Source organism: Jaculus jaculus, chromosome 4 (assembly GCF_020740685.1).
Source record: "Jaculus jaculus isolate mJacJac1 chromosome 4, mJacJac1.mat.Y.cur, whole genome shotgun sequence".
In the NCBI taxonomy this organism is placed as follows: Eukaryota; Metazoa; Chordata; class Mammalia; order Rodentia; family Dipodidae; genus Jaculus; species Jaculus jaculus.
In genome coordinates this window covers 74,031,649-74,051,978 of record NC_059105.1, presented here as the reverse complement: position 1 = coordinate 74,051,978, position 20,330 = coordinate 74,031,649, and the positions used below count along the sequence as shown (strand labels likewise).

Sequence of the window (20,330 nt, the reverse complement as noted above, 5' to 3'; positions counted from 1 at the left end):
ACTTATGATATCCAGTTCTATTCATTTTCCTGCAAGCCACAGTTTGTTGTTTATGACTAACACACTCCGTTGTGTATAGACTGCAAGTTTTCATTCATTTATCTGTTAATGGACACCTATGCTGAGTTCATACATTCAGGACTATGAGTACTGCTATAGTAATTGGGGTATCTCTATGGTATGCTCAACTAAATTCTTTTGGCCATATGCCCTGGAGTGGTATCATATGGTAGTTCTATTTTTAACTTTTTGATGACCCTCCCTATTGATATCCATAGTAACTGGATTAATTAATATCCCTATGAGCAATGTATAAGGAAGAGTTCCTTTCCCTCTATGCTTGCCAGCGTTGGTGGGTTGTATTTTCTTATTACAAACTGTTGTGATGTTTTTATGAACCTTTTTTGGACTGAGATGAAATAGAACCGAAATATAATTTTGACTTTCATGATGGCTAAAGATACTGAATTTTGTTTTGTATTTACTGGCCTTTTGTCCTTTTGTAAGAACTCTCAGTCCAGTTCATCTGCTCACTTATTATTTGTCTTTTCACATTTACATTTTTAAGTTCTTTATGTATTCTGTGTATTAGTCCCCTGTCACATAAATGGCTGGCAAAGCTTTTCCCCATTGTTCAGGCTGAGTCTTCCATCTGTCATTGTTTTCTTTGCTATGGAGAAGCTTTTTAACTCAATGCCATCCCATTCATTAATTCTTGCAATTATTTTCTCAGTTGTTTGGGTCCTTTATAGAAAACAGTCATTTATGTTTGTATCCTAAAGTGCTTTTCTCTGGCAGTTTCAAAGTTTGAGATTTTTCTATAAAGTCTCTAATTCATTTGATGGATTTTCATACAGAATGAGAGATTGGGGTCTGTTTCATTCTTGTACATTTTGATACAGTTTTCCCCACACCATTTGTTGAAAGAGGCTGTATTTTTTTCAATGTATGTTTTGAGCATGATGATGGCTATAGATATTGGTTTATTTCTTGAGTCCCTCTACTCTACTTCTTTGGTCTACATGTCTTTTATGCCAGTTCCATGCTGTCTGGTTTAATATGGTTCCAGTGCAATTTGAAGTCAGGTACTGCATTGCTGCTTCTACTTAGGATTACTTTGAGTATTTTGGGTCTTTTATGCATAAACAGAAACTTTGGCATTACTGTTCCTAACTCTAGGAAAGAATGTTGTTGACTTTTGATGAAGACTGCATTGAATCTCTAGATCAGTTTAAATAATATGGCCATTTTGACAATATTAATTCTTATCAGCGCTCATAAACATAGCAAGCCTTTCCATCTTCTGGTGGCTTCTTTGACTTCAGTTTCCTGTATCTTATAGTTTTTATTATACAGGACTGCCGTCTCCTCAATTTGATTTATTCTTCAATATTATTTACTTTTTATTTACTACTGGGAATAGGATTGTTCTTTTCATTTTTCTTTCCAGAATATCCATTATTGGTACATAAAACAGCTACTGATTTTTGTATATGTAGATTTGTATCTTGCTACTTCATTGAAGGTATTTATATAATCCAAGCATATACTTAACTATAGGATTATGCTATGGGCAAGTAGAGATTATTTGACTTTTTATTTTTTATTTATAGTCCTGTATTTCTATCCCTTGACTTCTTGTTCTAAGGATACAAGCACTATTTTACAAGTAAGTGGTGCCTTTAACCCCTTAGCCATCTCTCCTGATCTCAAGCACTATTTTAATAAGAGTTATGAGAATGGACTCCTTGTCTCATTCTTGAGAATGCTTTCAGTTTTTATCTATTTGGTACAATTTTATATACAGCTCTTTTTGTATGTGGGCTTTATTGTGCTAAGATATAAGGAAGGGTGCTGAATTTTATCAAAGTTTTTTTCTGCATGTAGTTTTGCTCTTGATTATGTGCTATATTGCATTTGCCTATGAAAGTTGGACTATACTTACACTATATTTTAAATATTTTTTTATTTATTTCCAAGGAGGGGGGAATGAATATGGGCACTCCAGGGCTTCCAGCTGCTACAAACTCCATATGCTTGTGCCACTTTGTGCTTCTATTTTCACACGGGTACTGAGGAATCAAACGTGTGCTATTAAGTTTTACAGGCAAGCACCTTAACCACTGAGCCATCTCTCCAGCCCCCTTAAATTATTTTTTGAGTTTTTCTGATTAACTGAGTTTATCAACTAATGAGATTTTAATGCTTCATTCTTTCCTGATTCTCATGTGTTTATGTATTCTCAGAGTAAAGGTTAATCTTTCCCATGCTATCATGATTGTGTGCACCTTACCTCATCTTATATGTGCAATACTTCTTTAAGTATCAACTTCATTTGTGTGTTAGCAGTCATGAAGTGCTTTAGTCCATGGAAAGCCTTTGTCTCTTTCATTCTTAAAGAACAAGTTTACTGGATGTTGTCATTTTAGTAACATTTAGGCTCTTCTGGCCCTCAAGGACTTCTGCAGAATAATCTGCTGTTACCTTGATTGTTTTTGCCTTGTTACATAAGCAGGAACCTCTATCTAGCAGCAATCCATAGTCTGTCTTCATATTTCAGTATTAATTTTTTACCTGTAATATGGCATGGTGTGGTTAATCTCCAGTTGGCTCTATGGTAGATTCTAAATGTTCGTGGCCCTCAGTTGGCTTCCTTCCTCCACCAGCACACTCTACCAGTGACACTTTCCTATGTGATCTTTATCTGATTACTCAATTTTTCCATTTCCACCTTTCCTATGTTTTCTTCAGCATCTCTGTCTCTTAACTAAATCCCTCATCCAAGTTTCTGGAGTTCTTTTCCAAGTCTTAACAGATGTGTATGTATAATGTTCATGTGCGTGCACATGCACATGCATTTACAGGTGTACTGCATATGTATGTATAATTAGAGGCAAGAGAAATAACCTTAAGTATTGCTGTCCTTTTTTTGTTTTGTTTTATTTCTATTTTTTTGAGACAGATCTGTCATTGACCTGGAACTTCACCATTTAGCTAGACAGGTTGGCCAGTGACCCCAGTGACCTACCTGTTTCTGCCTCCCCAGCACTGAAATTACAAATGTGTGCCAGTATGCTCAGCCTTTTTGGTGGGGGCCTTTATTAGCATATTGTCAACTGATCATATTCCTAACCAGTAATGCTCTTATGTTCTCTCTCCACATTCCCATTCCACTGATGGCCCCCCTCAGGGAGTGGGGTTACTGATCTTCACTGTGCTGTCATGAGTGCACCAAGCTTTGGGAAGATGATGCCTCACAGTATAGCTTCCCACTCTGTGACTCACATTCTTTCCACCCCTCCTCTGCAATATTCCTTGAGATGATGAGTGTTTTTTCCACAAGAACTAGGGATTGAACTTAGGTTCTTATGCTTGCCCAGCAAAGACTTTATTGAATGAGCCATCTCTTCAACCCTCAAATTAAATTCTTTATTTTTCTACTTATTTGAATCCTCTTTGTGGTCACTGATCATTTTAAAGCTAAATCATTTTAAAGATGAATTGTTTGAATTTTCATTATCTTTGGATTTGATAATTGAGGCCTGAAGAACTTTTGGAGGAACTGTGTTGCCTTGCCTTTCATATTTTTTCTTCCTATCTTGCATTTTGTGTACATGTAGTGTGGATACTATTCCTCTTTTGTATTAGTCTTTTTTAGTGAGAAACATTCATTAATTGGTTCAGTTCCTAGCACTGCTCAGGTAGGAAAAATAATCAGAATGCCATAATAGCAACAAATCAAGTCAGATATAAAACATATTTTACAAAACCAGATACAGAAATTATATACAACTAATACACCATTGACAGCCACAGAAAAGAAAATGGCAAAAATAACAGACTAAAGTTGAGATTTAATAAAGAAAATTTAATTACCATAAAAGGATGAAAACTTGGATGTAGGGAAAGAGGAAAAGAAAGAAGCAAGGGTTACAGAAATAAAGGAGAAAAGAAAAATGACACGAGGAAACAAGAAAAAAAGGAAGAGCAAGAAACAGATTATAAAATATCAAAAACAGGGCTGGAGAGATGGCTTAGCGGTTAAGCGTTTGCCTGTGAAGCCTAAGGACCCCGGTTCGAGGCTCGGTTCCCCAGGTCCCACGTTAGCCAGATGCACAAGGGGGCGCACGCGTCTGGAGTTCGTTTGCAGAGGCTGGAAGCCCTGGCACGCCCATTCTCTCTCTCTCCCTCTATCTGTCTTTCTCTCTGTGTCTGTTGCTCTCAAATAAATAAATAAAAATTTAAAAAAATATATATCAAAAACAGAATTTGAAATGAAATCGTTTCAAAGGAAATCAGAAATTATTTTTAGAGTAAAATAATAATTCAAATGTATAGTCAAAAGAAAAATTACAAGAAAAGGAGAGAATAGAGACTTGCAGAAGTACGTTCCAGATCCTCTAATATCAGAAGCAGTCACACTGGGCATGGAGGTTAGTGGCTTGTATCTGGAGAAAGTGGTAGCATTCTCTGTTCCCACCACGTAGCTGAGGCTGGATCCTGGTGAGGACCAAGCTGGTCAGAGTTTGTTGTCAGGATCAGGGCTGTGTGTACTTTAGAAGTTTCCCTTCTTTGCATACCAGTGAGCTGCTGCTAGCCTCGATGTGCTTTGGAGGCTGTGGACCAAGCAGATTCCCAGTGACTCTAGGGACCCCATAGTTTGTGAATGTGAGGGCTGCAGATGTCCAAACCAGGGCGTGACCTGCAAGCGCATCAGAGTGCAGAAGTGGCAAAAAGAACGCCGAGGACTGCAGCAGAAGAAAGGAGCAAAGGGAAAGGCTCACTTCCTCTGCCCTTCTCAGTGCTTTGAGCAGTAGCTGCTCAGTAGTAAGCCATCTTTTGGGAGATTTGAAGCTGCGAACTGAGGGATCTTGTTCTTCACATAGCATGAGCTCATTGATGCTTAAACCTCTGCTCTGGCCTCCCGTCATCCTCCCACCCAGACCCTGGTACAGTGTGCTGCTAAGCTCTCTGTGTTGTGACTATTCTGTGCCCCTGGGCATCTCAAACAACAGATCCTAAGTCAAGTGCCTGACTATAGCCCTTGAGATATGAAAAGAAATAATATGAATTTCTTTTCCCAAACGAGCCTGCTATGAGGAAGTCACTGTCACACCAAATCCCTGCACGGGACTTTAAGGCTTTCAAGAACTGTGGGCTTCCCGTGGAGCTTAGGATTGTTGTCAGAGCTGTCTGCAAGCTCTAGACTCACCTTATGGTGCGGCTTCAGTATATGCGTCCTTTTTACTCTATGATGATAAATGCTAGCAGTTCTGCTGCAGAGCATTGCTTCCACTATAGATTTAGCTCAGTGAAGTTAAATATTAACAATGTCCTACAGTTACAAGGACTAAGAGAGTATTCAAACGTGGCCTGACATTGAAACTCTTGAACTTTCTTCCCTCTCAGGCAGCTTGAAAAGACTCTTTTAAAACTGGTGATGAAATCCAGGATTTTTCTTCCTTTTGGCTCCGTTTATCGACAACCTCACATAATTTTACATTTAATATACGCAAATTTTCATAGATCTGTTGATACATTAAATCTAAGTAACATTATGAGTTAGAAGAAACTACAGTTGACTTCAAATTTAAAATATAACTTAAATAGATTAGTGTGTAACTAAATACAAGCAGTTACTTTTCTTTATTGTTTGGCATCTACAACTATTATTATTCCATTAATATAAATATTTTTGTTCTTTTTTTTTTTTTTTTTTTTGAGGTAGAGTCTCACTTTACCCAGGCTGACCAGGAATTCAGTTTGTAGCCTGGGTTGGCCCTGATTCTCCTTCCTGAGACTCCCCAGTGCTGGAATTATTGGCATGAATCAGCATGTCTGCATAGTTAATTAAATATCAACCAATAAATATGAATGCCTTAAACCAAGCTCCCTTTGTTAAAAACTTGGTTAATTTGTCAAGGAAGGGAGAGGAGGGAAAAAAAGATAACCTATAAATTGTACTAACCCCACTTTTCAAGCCCAGGTAAAGATATTCTATCTCAGTACAGTGATGGATAGCTTTTGTAAGATTTTCAAAGATCAAACGCCCCAAACCATTAAAAAATTGTATTTTATTGTGATAGGATCAGAAAGAGATTGTGTTAATAACTATTTCTGCTTTCATCTTGAAAACTATGTAATGGTAGCTTTTCCTAAAAGATTATAATTTTCTCAGCAGAGTAGGTAGTGATATAAAGTACTTCTTAGACATCCCTTTGATTTTTAAGTGTGGGAGAGGGAAGGGAATCAAGTCAAGAGTAAAGTCTCTTACCAAGACTCAGTGATCTGTATATTTTATTGTGAAACCTTTATATGATGCAGATGACCTTCTTAGTGCCATGCCAATGTGCAGTAGTAAATCAGACATTTGCATTATGAGATATTCATTGATGGGGAAAATCTTATTCTTGGTCATCTTTTATTTTAGGCACAGCATTTGGTTACTATGAATTTGTGGAATTATTGTAAGTAGAAGTTTATCTGGGTTGGGGAAATGGCTGAGTGGATAAAGAACTTACCACATGAGCCTGAGGACTGGAGTTTGGATCAGATCACCCTCAGAAATGCCAGTGGGCATGGCATCTCACCGGGAATCCTTGCACTAGGGAGTGCAGGACAAGGGATCTTAGAGCAAGCTGATGGACTAGGATAGTGAAAACCTGGAGCTCTCAGTGCAAGTGGAGAGCAACTGGGAAAGACACTAAACATCGTCAGGCAACATATGCAATACACAGTCATAATAATCAAAAGCAGTTGATGCTAACAGATGATTGCAGTTATTTTTAATATAACTGTCTTGTATAAACTATGCTCTTGTCTGGCTTAGTTCCCCTTTGAATCTTAGGAAATATTGTGTGCAATTTTATAGGAATGATTTCCCTCTAATGCCCTATGGGATACTTGTAGTTAAGATACAAACTCTATTAAAAGTGTTTCATATACATAATTTTACTTTCTTTCCATGGCCAAGCATTCCTTTCTACCTTCCTTTTTGAGCAAGTGGGAACCAGTAGGTTATTGAATAGGATAGGATGAGGGAGAAATGATGAATGTTGAAGGAGTAGATGTCTTCTAGATACACTTCTTTTTGTAAATGATGAATGAGATCATGTGACACAGGCATGTGTTTTACACTTATCAACACTGCATTTCTGACTGAGAAAAAAGCAATTATCTGACAAATATGTGGGCTGGGACATGGTTCAGTGGTTAACGGTGTTTATTTGCAAAGCCTACTGACCAGATTTGAGTACCCAGATACCAAGTAATTCCAGATGGCACAAAGTGGTGCATGCATCTGGAGTTCATTTGCAGTGGCCAGAGGCCTTAGTGTACCCATTCATATTCCACCCCTGTTGCAGTCAGGTTTGCACTGCTGGTAGAAATCACCCAACCAAGAGCAGCTTGTGGGAAAAAAAGAGGTTTATTTTTGCTTACAAGCTGGAGGGGAAGCTCCTCGATGGCAGGGGAAAATGATGGCATGAGCACAAAGTGAACATAATCCCCTGTCCAGCATCAAGTAGACCACGGCAACAGGAGAGTATGCTAAACACTGGCATGGGGAAACTGACTATAATACTCGAAAGCCCACCCCCAACAATACACTGCCTCCAGGAGGCATTAATTCCCAAATCTCCATCAACTGGGATCCTAGCATTCAGAACACCTAAGTTTTGGGGGAACACCTGAATCAAACCACCACTTTCTGCCCCTGGCCCCTATAAACTGTTAGCCATCCATGATGTAAAATTTGATGCACTCAGTCCATCTTCAAAAGTCCTCATAGTTTTTTTAGCAATCTTAATGATATTCATCATCTTTTAACTGAGCCATAATACCAAAAATCCCCCTCCAAAAAACCCATAATGGCACAGAATAAATATTAACACTGTAAAAGATAGCATTGGGCATAGCAAAGAAATACTCAAGCAATACATGATTTAAACAGGGCAAACACCAAACTACCTCCAAGTCCAACAACTCTAGCCAGTGACAAGTCTCCAAATCTGATAATTCTAAACAGCAAACAAGTCTCTGGAGTTTCAATTCCGCCCCTCCATCTAGGCTACTCACAGTCCTGGAAAACTTCATCCAGGGACAGCAGCTCTCCTTGGCAGCCAGCTCGTGGTCCTAGCATCTCTATTGGGTCTCTATTGAAACCCACAGTTCATCCTCATGGCCCCATGGGGTCTCCATGGTGGCATCTAGCAAACCTGCTTCACACCACCTATGGCCACTTCCAAAACACAAGACCATATTGCAAACTCAATGACACTCTCTTTTCTGAATTTCTTATACTCCACAATGCCAGGTAGGGAACCCATTTGAAGAACAGGACACCTCTTGAGCACTCAGACCCCTTCAAAGGTCTACATTCTTCCTTTTGCCCTAATGCAGGTCAGCTGGCCCAATCTGAAAGGTTGTAATCTCTTAATTGCAGCTGAACAGGCAACAGTTCACCCAAAGATTTTTCTTTCCATGTCATATCCCTCTGCTCACACCAGTTCATTTCTATGCAAAGTACCCCCACACTACTTCTCGGGACCCAGGCATGACAGCAAACTTCCCATACAAGCTACTAGCACAGTTCAGGCAAAAAGCTCTTTCTCACCCTCATAAGCCAAACCTCACAGTCCATAGTTTTTACTGCATTCAGGCCTTTCAACTCTGACCAGAATAGTCCATCAAACTGTACTTACAGCACTGCAAGTTTTCAAATCCTTCCACATTCCTCTTGAAAATCAGCTCCAAAAGGCCAAAGCCACACAGTCAGGTGTCTAGCAGCAATCCCACTCCTTGGTACCACTTTACTGTTGCAGTCAAGTTCGCATTGCTGGTAGAAATCACCAACCAAGAGCAGCTTGTGGGAAGAACAGGTTTAATTTGGCTTACAGGCTCGAGGGGATAAGCTCCATGATGGCAGGGAAAACGATGACATGAGCAGAGGGTGCACATCACCCCCCTTGGCCAACATAAGGTGGACCCTAGTAACAGGAGAGTGTGCCAAACACTGGCATGTGGAAACGGGTTATAACACCCATAAGCCCATCCCCAGCAATACACTGCCTTCAGGAGGCATTAATTCCCAAATCTCCATCAGCTGGGATCCTAGCATTCAGAACCCCTAAGTTTATGGAGGACACCTGAATCAAACCACCATGACACCCTCTCTCTCTCTCAAATAAATAAAAACTAAAAAGGTAAGCATACTTATTGGTTAAGGACTATACAAGCTATACAGGTAGAAAATAATTTTCAGTGCCTTTATATCCTTTGAAGAGAAGACCAAAGTAGTCATGTTTACATGATCAAATTAGTGTCATTCCTGTTGATACTCATAGACATACAATGCAGGCTGGCTTAAGGAAAGGTCAGAACCATGGCCTGTCTTTCTTCATATGTCAGACTAGGCTCTTCTCCTATGAGACAGGATGCCCCTTGCAGCTCTGAATTTATACCCAGTAATCACACAACCTCAACTACAAAAGTGCCTCTTTCATAATAGTTGTCAAAGAAAGGATTTACTCTCCCTGGGCCAAGCAGCATCCCATGCCAGTCCTTAAGCCATTCCTTCTACTACAGGTGTTATTCATGTAACAATTGGCTTGAGCTGGACTCTGTCCCACTTCTGGAATCAGAAATTGAGTGTCTCCCAAATTAAATGATCAAAGACTTGAGAAGGATTTGGGGGGTTACCATCAACAGGAGATTAGCAGATACTGACCAAGTTTTTAAAAAAAGACATGTTTACAAGATTATTAAAGTAGACTTATAACATACAAGAAGTAATATATTCTCAGGGTTTCTGTGGCAGAGAAAAATGTACAGAGGTAGTGACAAGGTCATTGTTACAAAAATTGTAAATGACTGTGATCATATTCTTGGTGAAAATCAAGTTTTTGTTAATATGGTGTTGTTCACATTTCTTGAGACAGAAGAGTGGAAATCAGCGAGTGAATCACACAGTTATTTTAGCTTGATTTGTTTAATTTATTCATGAAGACCATTATAAAATATGCAAAGGGAAGGGGAGAAGCTGCTGCTTGTACTATAATTAAGCTGATCCACTAGGAAGATGGATTTTACTTTCCTCTGGGGGAAGATCCACATCAGGGTGTGGTCACTTGTAAACTCTTGCTGCATACATTTTTAGCTTCAAAAGATCTAAATGTGGGTTTGTAACTAATTGCTTTCTATTGAATTGTTGAGTGACATTAGCTTCTAGAAAATGGCCCAGCAACCCAGCAGCACTGTGCTGGGCGTCAGTCACAAGACAAGACGGTGTTGTGGGTGTACTTATAACTCTGCTAAGGCACAGGTAAAGGGAAGAAAATTACAGAGCAGGAGAAAGGGGAAGGGAGGCAGGTAAAGGGAAATGAGAGGTGAGCCCCCATTACTGGTGGAGGAAAGGAGCCCTGGTTCTCTCCTGCACTGGCTTAGAGAAGCCAACGACCCAACCAGGGAGTGAAGTCCGTCTCCCAGGACGCCTTCCTGACCCTCGCTTCGTTTCTCTTCTGGTTATTTCTAGTCTCTGCTGAGCATCCGAGGCTCTCTTTTCTCTCCAAGACGCAACAGTAGGGCGAGCCTGTTCAGCTTCAGAGGCCGCACGAAGGACATTGGCTCTGAGAACGACTTTGCGGACGACGAGCACAGCACCTTTGAGGACAACGACAGCAGGCGGGACTCTCTGTTCGTGCCGCACAGACACGGGGAGCGGCGCCCCAGCAACGTCAGCCAGGCCAGCCGCGCCTCGCGGGGGATGCCCACGCTGCCCATGAACGGCAAGATGCACAGCGCCGTGGACTGCAACGGCGTGGTCTCGCTGGTCGGGGGCCCTTCGGCGCTCACGTCGCCCGTGGGCCAGCTCCTGCCCGAGGTGAGGCCCGTGAGAACACAGCTGCTGGCTTTGATTTGCGCACCCAAAGATTTTCCCGAGTCTGCTAGTCCAAGGCCAGGAGTTGGCTTTATCAAACTGCGAAGTCATTTTGTCAAACTTTTCTATACATGCTTAGTTTTCTACAAACCAATTAAAATCACCATAGAATGAGTTTCAGAGAAATAATTATAAATATCCCTTCATTACCATCACAGCATGGAACTTAACAGAAAGCCCAGTGTGTTTGCCATGCATACCGTGTAATTAGTAGGAATTGAATGTAAGAAAATTAATATGCATAGCCTATGCCAGTATTCATCTCAAGGATTCTGCTATTACTGTTCCTTTAAAACAATTTAGGGGCTAGGTGATAGTTCATTCCCAAGGACTTGCCTTGCAAGCATGAGGACCCAAGTTGATGAGTTCCAGGGCAATGAGGATGACCCCTGGGAAGCCTAAGGCTGACCTTTGGCCTCCACAGGCTCTCACTGGTACATACACACACATGCACACACTAACCTGAGGCTATCCTCTGCCTTCCAGTGGACCTCACAGATACACACACACATACAAGCACATTAACTTGAGGCTCTCCTCTGCCCTCCACAGGCTCTCACAGATATACACACCGAGCAAATTAAAATGCACGATTAATACTTGCACTTTCAGTAGATTGTATTACTAAGTATATCTAAGCCCCATTGTGTAGCATTATCTTGACGATGCAAGGAAGGGTTGTAGCATTTTTTGTACCTACCCCAACAGCCCCAACCATTACAAATCAGTTAAGAAATTGCTCAGAAAGAAGTTTTTAAAGACGCATGTGTTATAATTTTGAGAGCTGATTTCAACTTTTATATTACTGTCCTGACTTCCTTTCATAAACAAACTAGTCCCAAGTGAGGCCTATGGAAGAAGTTTCAACTAAATAGATAGCACTTACCAGGACGCATCACTGAGCTCATGCATAGAACTATGAGCTGTGATTGTTGGCATTAAATAAAGTGTCATTTCCAGTGTACCCTGGCGATGTCATTTTATTATACTTTGTAGTTCTCAGAATCATGTTAAAGTAAAGTCTTTGTATGATTAATTAAGCACTTCAAGGCCACATTAAAATAGCATAGAGTTAGTTGCCAGTCACTTCATGGAGGAGCTTCTTGAGTTATAAAAATAGCTATTGGGCTGGAGAGATGGCTTAGCGGTTAAGCGCTTGCCTGTGATGCCTAAGGACCCCGGTTCGAGGCTCGGTTCCCCAGGCCCCACGTTAGCCAGATGCACAAGGGGGCGCACGCGTCTGGAGTTCGTTTGCAGAGGCTGGAAGCCCTGGCGTGCCCATTCTCTCTCTCCCTCTATCTGTCTTTCTCTCTGTGTCTGTCGCTCTCAAATAAATAAATTAATTAATTAAAAAAAATAAAAATAGCTATTGATCTTCTTCCCTTTTTACTATTTTTTTTTGTCATGGCTTCTCCTGAACCTTTTCTTCCAGAAAGGTTTCCAAGAGCCCTGGGAAGAAAGCAAGCCATGAGAAAAGTAGAGGATCTGTGAGGGAAATAGTAAGAATGATGAGGAAATAGCAACTTTTCTTATAAAAATAACTATAGCCGACTATATACCAGACATGATCCAGAGTACTTCACCTGTATTCATTCACTTAACCCTCAAACCACCCTGTATGCTAGTTACTAAGGCTGTGCCAATTCTCCAGAGGAGGAAAGTGAGTCCAGTGCATGCTGGAGCTAAGATTTGGCCCCAGGTATGTTGGCTATTGAACCTATAATCCATCCACATTGAAATTCCACTTTCCATGGAGTTTCTCAAATGGAAAAGAAGAGATAATTAAGACAAGAACAAGTACTTACCAGTGTTTCTCAAAATGCAAATCACATTCAGCACTTTCATCACAGTTTTTCCTCAGATTCCTTCTAATACTAGGTATTACTACATGTTCCCAGACCCACTCACACTGAAGCTGTGTCAGGAATAAGACCTGCAGATCTCTTTTCCTAGCAAGCACTTCATGTGATGTACGCACCTGATAGATCTTAGTAAAGTTGGGCTGAAAACCCCAGGTTCTTTGAACAAGTATAAAGAGAATGTCAATTTGTTGGGATCCTCTAGCATGTATCAATAGTCATCAGAAAACTCCCATCCTGTCAGAAAGAATGGAATAAACCTTATGAAGATGTGGGCCTGTTTAAATCAAAGCAAAGTTGCTGCTTCTAGCACATCCATGCTTCTGTCTCAAGTCACTGCTTTGGGATAGGGTGCTATACTGAGGATCAGGAGAAGGTGCACACGTGACACAGGCTTTGGGACACTGCACATGAGAGCAGAAGACACCTTACAAAGCACCCAGTTTTCTGTATTTCACATGGAATCACTTGAGACCTTTAACTTGAGACATAATTTCACCAGCAGTTTCATTAGAGATTTTAGAATCTATCATTAAAAATTAAATAGACCTAGAGTTCTACATGTGTTCTGGTATAAAGCAGAACAGATTGGTTAACACTCATGTGATCTCATCCCCCCAAACTTTTTATTAAAAGTAAATCTCTCTAATAAGTCAAAATATTTTCCTATCTGCGAAGTCTGGTTGTTATTTCATGAAGAGATTATCTCTTTTCTTGTTAGGTTTCCTTCACATTTACCTTACAATTAATTTTAGAGTGACTTCATGGATTTTTATCATCAGTACAGATAAGCACATCCATTGAGCAGAAACTTTAGTTTTGACCACATATGCTTTAAAGGTAAGCAAGTCAGCAAACAAGCACTAATATTAATGTTCACATCACAATAAGGTCAAGCTAGATGAACAGCACTCACATTGCTCTTTTAGAAACAGCAACACATTCAGAGAACTGCGAACTTGTTTATTACTAACACAGTCAGACCCACATGTGACACACTTGTGTTCTTTCCTTTGTCCTGTTATAATTTACTTCATTGTTTAATGCCCTGAGCAGGAACAAATTTCTACCCATCTTGAAACCTGGTGAGTTTACTTTACAATGAGAAAGTATCAGAGCACATTATGATGGCTGAAAATCACAGTCCTTTAAGTTGGTGCTGTATCATTAGCGTTTCAATGCCAAAAGTAGGTTGAGTGTAGATAGAAGAATTTGTAAGTAGAAAATAAAAAAATAGATTAGGGGCTGGAAAAATGGCTCAGCTGTTACAGACACTTGCTTGCAAGGCCTGACTACCCTGACTCAGTTCCCCAGTACCTATGTGGAATCAGGTGCACAAAAAGTAGTGATGCATCTGGAGGGCTTTTTCCTTCCAGTGGCAGGAAACCCTGGCATGTCTATTTCTCTTTCTCTCTCTTATTCCCTCCTCTCTCTCTTTCTCTGTCCTTGCAAACAAGTAAAATATTTTTTAAGAAAGCATTTACAGATTATTTAAGATTTAGTCTTTTGACCAGGCATGGTGGCACACACATTTAATCCTAGCACTGGGGAGGCAGAGGTAGATGGATCATTGTGAGATAATTGTGATTTTCAGGTAAGCCTGGGCTAGAGACCAAGACCCTACCTCAAAAAAACAAACAAACAAAAATTAGTCTTTTATTACGGATGTTAGAAAACATTATCTGTCTCTGAGAAACAAGAGGATTTTCATCTAGAGTTCATATTTTAGGTGGACTATTACTCAACAGGGAAACTGCATATTTTTTCATATATAAACCTAAAAGAATATATGTCTGTAGTGTCATAATAATTGAACCTTGGAATAGATCAAAGAACAATACATCTCATCCTGAAGCTCATGTTGGGTAGATGTTCAAAGTTTATCTAATCAATAGCAGTCATGATTCTTCCAACCAAAAATCCACAGTAGGGGAAAAGAAAAGTCCACTCTGGCAAACTGAGGCATCCAAAAAAGTTCAGGATCTTACGGGCTTTCTGATGTACTCCAGCAATTTCACAATGAGCTAATGACACTGCAGAAAGCACTGTGAACCTTTATTCAAGTAGCATCTACCATAGAAGTGCTTTGGGGTTTGCTGTCCTCAAGAATAGTGGTTACTTTTATTGTCCAAAATTGGTGTATTTTTAGGGCACAACTACTGAAACAGAAATAAGGAAGAGAAGATCCAGTTCTTACCATGTTTCCATGGATTTGTTAGAAGATCCTACATCAAGACAACGAGCAATGAGTATGGCCAGCATCCTGACCAACACAATGGAAGGTATGTCAGTGCTGTACACTGCAGCTCTTTGGGGCTGTTAGTAATGATGCAAAACCTCTTACTTCTGTTCTAAGAAAAACCTCTCATTTTGTTCCCATATCATTATTTCTCCTGTCAAGTAAAAGTCAAATTGATGTATGACATATAGATTCTACTCTCTCATATAGATTTTCCTTTGAGCCTCCAGGACACTGCTGCAAATTCAAGGTACATTTGGAACACAAGTTTCAGATATTAACTTTTAAACCTTTAAAGCTTGTTGATGACATTAAAAAAATGCAATGATAAATGCTTGTCACTGTTATGATGCTAACACATTTGAACTGTATTAGCTGCTTGAAACATATTATAACATTCATTGAATTAACTAGAAATGTAAGTGGAAAATGAAAAATAATATTTAATAACCACCTCTTGAAGCCAAGTGTTCAAGATTTCATAATTCTACTTTCTGTCACTCTCTATCTCTTACCAAATGTTACAATATATAAGCCTTCCTTTATTTGCAGATTATGTCTGTGTATTTAACTTGTTTATAAGATATTGTAATATATAAGCTTTTCTTTATCTGAAGATTGAATAGTTATAATGCTTACAAGTCTAGATTTCATAATAAATAAATTAAAATTATAGGAAAACCCTAAACTTTGATCACTTTCTGGCTTTGCTCCATATTAAATAGGAATTTGTGACTTGAAGTTTCATTTCCTCAAGTAAAATATAGACAGTAATATTCAGGCATAAAGTTGTTGTATGGACTAAATAAAGTTTGGCATATAAATATGACATATATAACAAAATATGGCATGTAAAATAAGTACTTGGTATACTGAGGATAGTCAAGAAATACTGTCATTATTAATTGTTCTGTTGTGCTATTCTTGTTGATTCACATGTTTTTGCCTTTCCATACTGTAAGTGAATTCAAACAACTTCCAACTTCAACTACATGGAAAATGTGTTTATGTAAAATCCCCTCCTTTGCCATCTCTTCCCTTCTCTCCCTGTCTTCCCTTCCTGCTTTCATGAAAAATGTGTTCCAGCCCTTCATTTTTTACAAGCCTCCCTTGCACCCCTTCTCCTATATGTCTGTCAAAGGAAAATAAAAGGAAAATGAGAGTGAGAGGGGATGTGGATATCCATGCCTTTCTTGATGATCATTACATTTTCTCCCAAGACTGAATAGATCTGTGGAAAAATTCTTTTTTAAGTCTTAATGCAAATATCCCATGATATTCCTACCATACCAAAAGCCTTAAAGTCACAGCTATAAAAACCTCACAGTGTAGGTAACTATACCAATGTAGACAAGGCATTATGAGACCCAATTTTCATAATGACCTAATGAAGTCAGAAATCTTTTCACTGATTTCAATGAATATTAAACTCTAGTACATTCTTCCCCAACCTCGCCTGCATTAGCTTGCACTCCTTCTCCCCCAGCTGCCAGTAGCTTGCTCCTCCCTGTCCCTCCAGGAAAGTCTTTTGAAGAGTCTCTGGTCTTCTGCTCCTTGCCATAGCAAAACCACTGAGAGGAAGCTGCCAGTGGTTCTGCTACAGATGTCAGCAACATATCTACTCCCCAGAGCAGGAAGTAGAGAAGGAGACAGGGTAAGTCTACATCAACAGTCATACTTTGCACTTCTAATGGCATTAAGTTTGAACTAACATTAGAAATTACCTTAAAAATTAAACATCAAACTATCACAAGATTAAACTTGTCCGTGAATGAAGGTAGAATTCAAAATGGAATGCACCCACATCTTTCTCCATGGAAGTTCCCGGAGCTGCTTATCATGAATTCTTCCTATTGCTGACCATGAATTCCTCCTGGAGTTGCTTAGGATGAAAAGATTTGTCTAGAAGTTAGGAAAGCTTAGGAAGCAACTGACTGAGAGTTTTGTGCTGGATATCCTCAGAGATTTTGTGAGATCCAGTGGTTTGTATTTTCATGAGAGACAGTTGGCTAAGTTTTATTTTGTTTTGCCTCAGTTGCATAGACTAAAGCTTGGCTTTTCTTTACTCAGTTCTATGTGAACATTTTGAATGTGATATAGGTTGAGGATGGCTAGTGCCAAGCAATCCTAAGCACCTACATGCAACTAAAACTGACAAAGCTGTTTGGTTCTTGATCATGGTGGGGAGGTCTCTTGGTTGCTATAATCTCTTATTTAAAAGACTTTTTTTTTCTGAAAGATTTATTTCACCCTTCCTTGTTTTGCACCAGGCTTCTTGTTGCAGCAACTTTTGTTTCCTTCTTTCTAACTACAGCCAAGTCTCCATTGTCCAACATAGTAAGGAATTGTAGATGAGGAAAAAGCAAGGATTTAAAGCTTCTTTAGTGCAAAATTAAATAGAAATAAATGTTTGCTGGCCACACGTTTGTGAAGGATGGTGTGGGGTTTAGAGGGCAACTTTGACACGCTGTTGGAATCAAGGTGAACCTGCCAGAGGCACACACGTGAGGACTGACGGCCGCGTGGGAAGAGGCACGGGGAGAATGGAGAGGTGGCTGTGCTTTGCTCCTCAGAACCTGCTTTGCTCCGAAGGATGAGGCCCTCTTTTGTGGAATGAATAATTGAATGATTTTATTTTAGAACTTAAAAGCTGCTTTGCTTCGGCTGTTGCTAATGTCAACATAACCAACACCTGCTCAATTTCCACTTTTGAACTTCTATGATTGATTTTTTTTTTTTTCTGTGCTCTGCCTGTTTGCTTTACTTTATCTACTAATCACACCCAGGATAACTTTTAAAAAAAATGCATTCTGACATACGTAGATCAAGATTTTATGTTTTCTCTTTTATTATTTGTTGCAAATTATATTTTCCTACTTTTAACCTGTTTCTGTAAACATGAAGTTAATTGGGAGCCTTAACAGCATCTATGAAGAAATTAGTAGATTATAATTACAGTTTTTTGTTCTTCTCTGTTTTAACTCAAATATCCATTATTGTTTACCAAATTACATATCAGAAGAAGCGGAAATAAAATGACCACTTGAAGAATTTTGGAATTCAAAGAGACTAATTCAAGTGTCTATCTTTAAAGGAATTTAACTAAACCAATGAGTCAGTTTAGGGAAGTGATGTATTTTATGGCAGAAAAAAGCAGCAAAATTTTATTAGCAACATAAAAATCTGTGCATTTTATATTCTGCTTCACCCCATATAAAGTTCAGTTGATCATCAATCATACCAGGTATGAAGGGATATTCTAGTTGCCACAATAGTCATGCTGATATGACTGACCAGAGACAATATGCCATGGATGAGCGGAGAAGACCTCTATGTCAGTACAAAGAAGTGGTGGTCTCATACCTGATAGGCCAGGTAATTTACAGTCAAGACATAAGCAAAAACAACAAACCTCTTAGACAAGCGTTCATTAAAAGAACCCCATATCAAAGGAAGAGAATAGTTTTCTACTGGCAATTTCCCAAAAGCCTTTGCCAATATTTGGTACATGGGAATCACTTTAAAGGTTTATTCATTACTGAATTTTGCAAAAAGATGAAAACATCTTGTCAACAAGTATCAAAAAGAACAATACTAAATTCTATTTAGCTGAAATTCTTTTTCAAAGTCATATTTTTTCACAAAAAGTTTAATATGAAATTTTGTATCATAGGTTTGATACAATGTAGATTTTAGTCCATGACAATAAATGGCTATCATGAAAATGTTTGAATTTTATGGACATTCTTCAAATCTTATGTTTTATTGATAATACTTAAAGAAACACTAATTTACGCTAACAGTGAGGTCCCCAGTTCATTAGGTAAAACATTTTCTCTGTTTTTGTGCTCCCTACTCAGCTTGCATGGGTGGAGAGCAGGAGGGCTGTGGAGTTTAATATGAGAGCCATTGTGATTAGTTTGCTACAAATGTCAGGCTGTTTGCTGAGAGCAGTGACACCAATAATCAATCTCTATGGAATCCAGACTTAGAATCCAAGAAACTGAGACTCAGTGGGACCCCTTTGTGTTTTTTTAGAATAACTTCTAGAGAGTTCTTGATAATGTGTGTGGCTCTTGCTCTATCTGGAACATAAGTGAGCTTAAGTATACTTAACACATTCTGCCACTTAGTTTCTGGTAGCCTTATAGAACAATAATTCTTAAAACTCAGTTTTGAAGATTGAATCTTAGGAACTATGTTTACTCGAGAAAATCTTGAAGCATGTACTAGCCTTCCTGTATCTATCTTTTGTGTGACCACAAATCCACTCTGAATTTTTGCTGGCTCTTTCATCTAATTAATTTATAATGCTTTTTAACACTCTTAGATTATTTTTAAAGATTACATTTAATTTAAATCAAAGACTGATTATTTTGGAAGGAGTTGTCATGTGCATATATATATATGTATATATATATTTATATATACTTTTTTCTTCCAGAACTTGAAGAATCCAGACAGAAATGCCCACCCTGCTGGTATAAATTTGCTAACATGTGTTTGATTTGGGATTGCTGTAAACCATGGCTAAAGGTAAAACACCTTGTCAACCTGGTTGTGATGGACCCATTTGTGGACCTGGCCATCACCATCTGCATTGTCTTAAACACGCTGTTCATGGCCATGGAGCACTACCCCATGACGGAGCAGTTCAGCAGTGTGCTGTCTGTCGGGAACCTGGTAAGATCCATGAAGGGTTCATTTTCCTGATGGAAGGGGTTGTGGGCTGCCTTTCTTCACTTCACATGTCACTTCCAAATGAAATGGCAACTGACTGGCCATAATCATAAATTCAACAATTTTTAAGTATTTTTTAATTTATTTGTATTTGAGAGCAGATTGAGAATATAAACATGTCAGGGCCTCCTAGCACTGCAAGCAGACTCCAGATGCATGCACCACTCTGTTCAGCTGGCTTTACGGAGGAACTGGAGAACTGGATCCAGGACATCAAGCTTTACAAGCAAGTGTCTTTAACCACTGAGTGATCTCCCTAGCCAAAGTTCTATATCTTTTTAATAACAAATTATTATTAAATAAGTAAAATATTTACTTAAAATATTATTAAATAAATAAAATGTTGCTACCTTTAAATGTAGTACATTAGATTCAAAAGTTTTATGTAAAATTTGATTTAGAAATGAATTGAAATTGTTTATTAAATAGAATAATGATGATTGTTGCCTTGTACTTGGTAGGCTAAGACAATAAGGTTACCAATTCTACCAGTCTGTGTTATGTAGTGAGATGATACCTAAAAAATAAAATAAAATAAAACAAAACAAAACAGGGG

The 20,330-nt window shown here is 38.9% G+C and overlaps 1 protein-coding gene across 5 annotated transcripts in view; it reads left to right on the top strand.

Moving 5' to 3' along the window:
- Window positions 1-20,330, top strand: part of Scn2a (sodium voltage-gated channel alpha subunit 2) — a 140,917-nt gene that overhangs the window by 69,995 nt on the left and 50,592 nt on the right. For all 5 annotated transcript variants that reach the window (XM_004651906.2, XM_004651907.2, XM_045146903.1 and 2 more), the window contains 3 exons: window positions 10,532-10,879; window positions 14,945-15,077; window positions 19,479-19,717. In XM_004651906.2, the coding sequence (XP_004651963.2) occupies window positions 10,532-10,879; window positions 14,945-15,077; window positions 19,479-19,717 (720 nt within the window). The remainder of the gene's footprint in view (window positions 1-10,531; window positions 10,880-14,944; window positions 15,078-19,478; window positions 19,718-20,330) is intronic.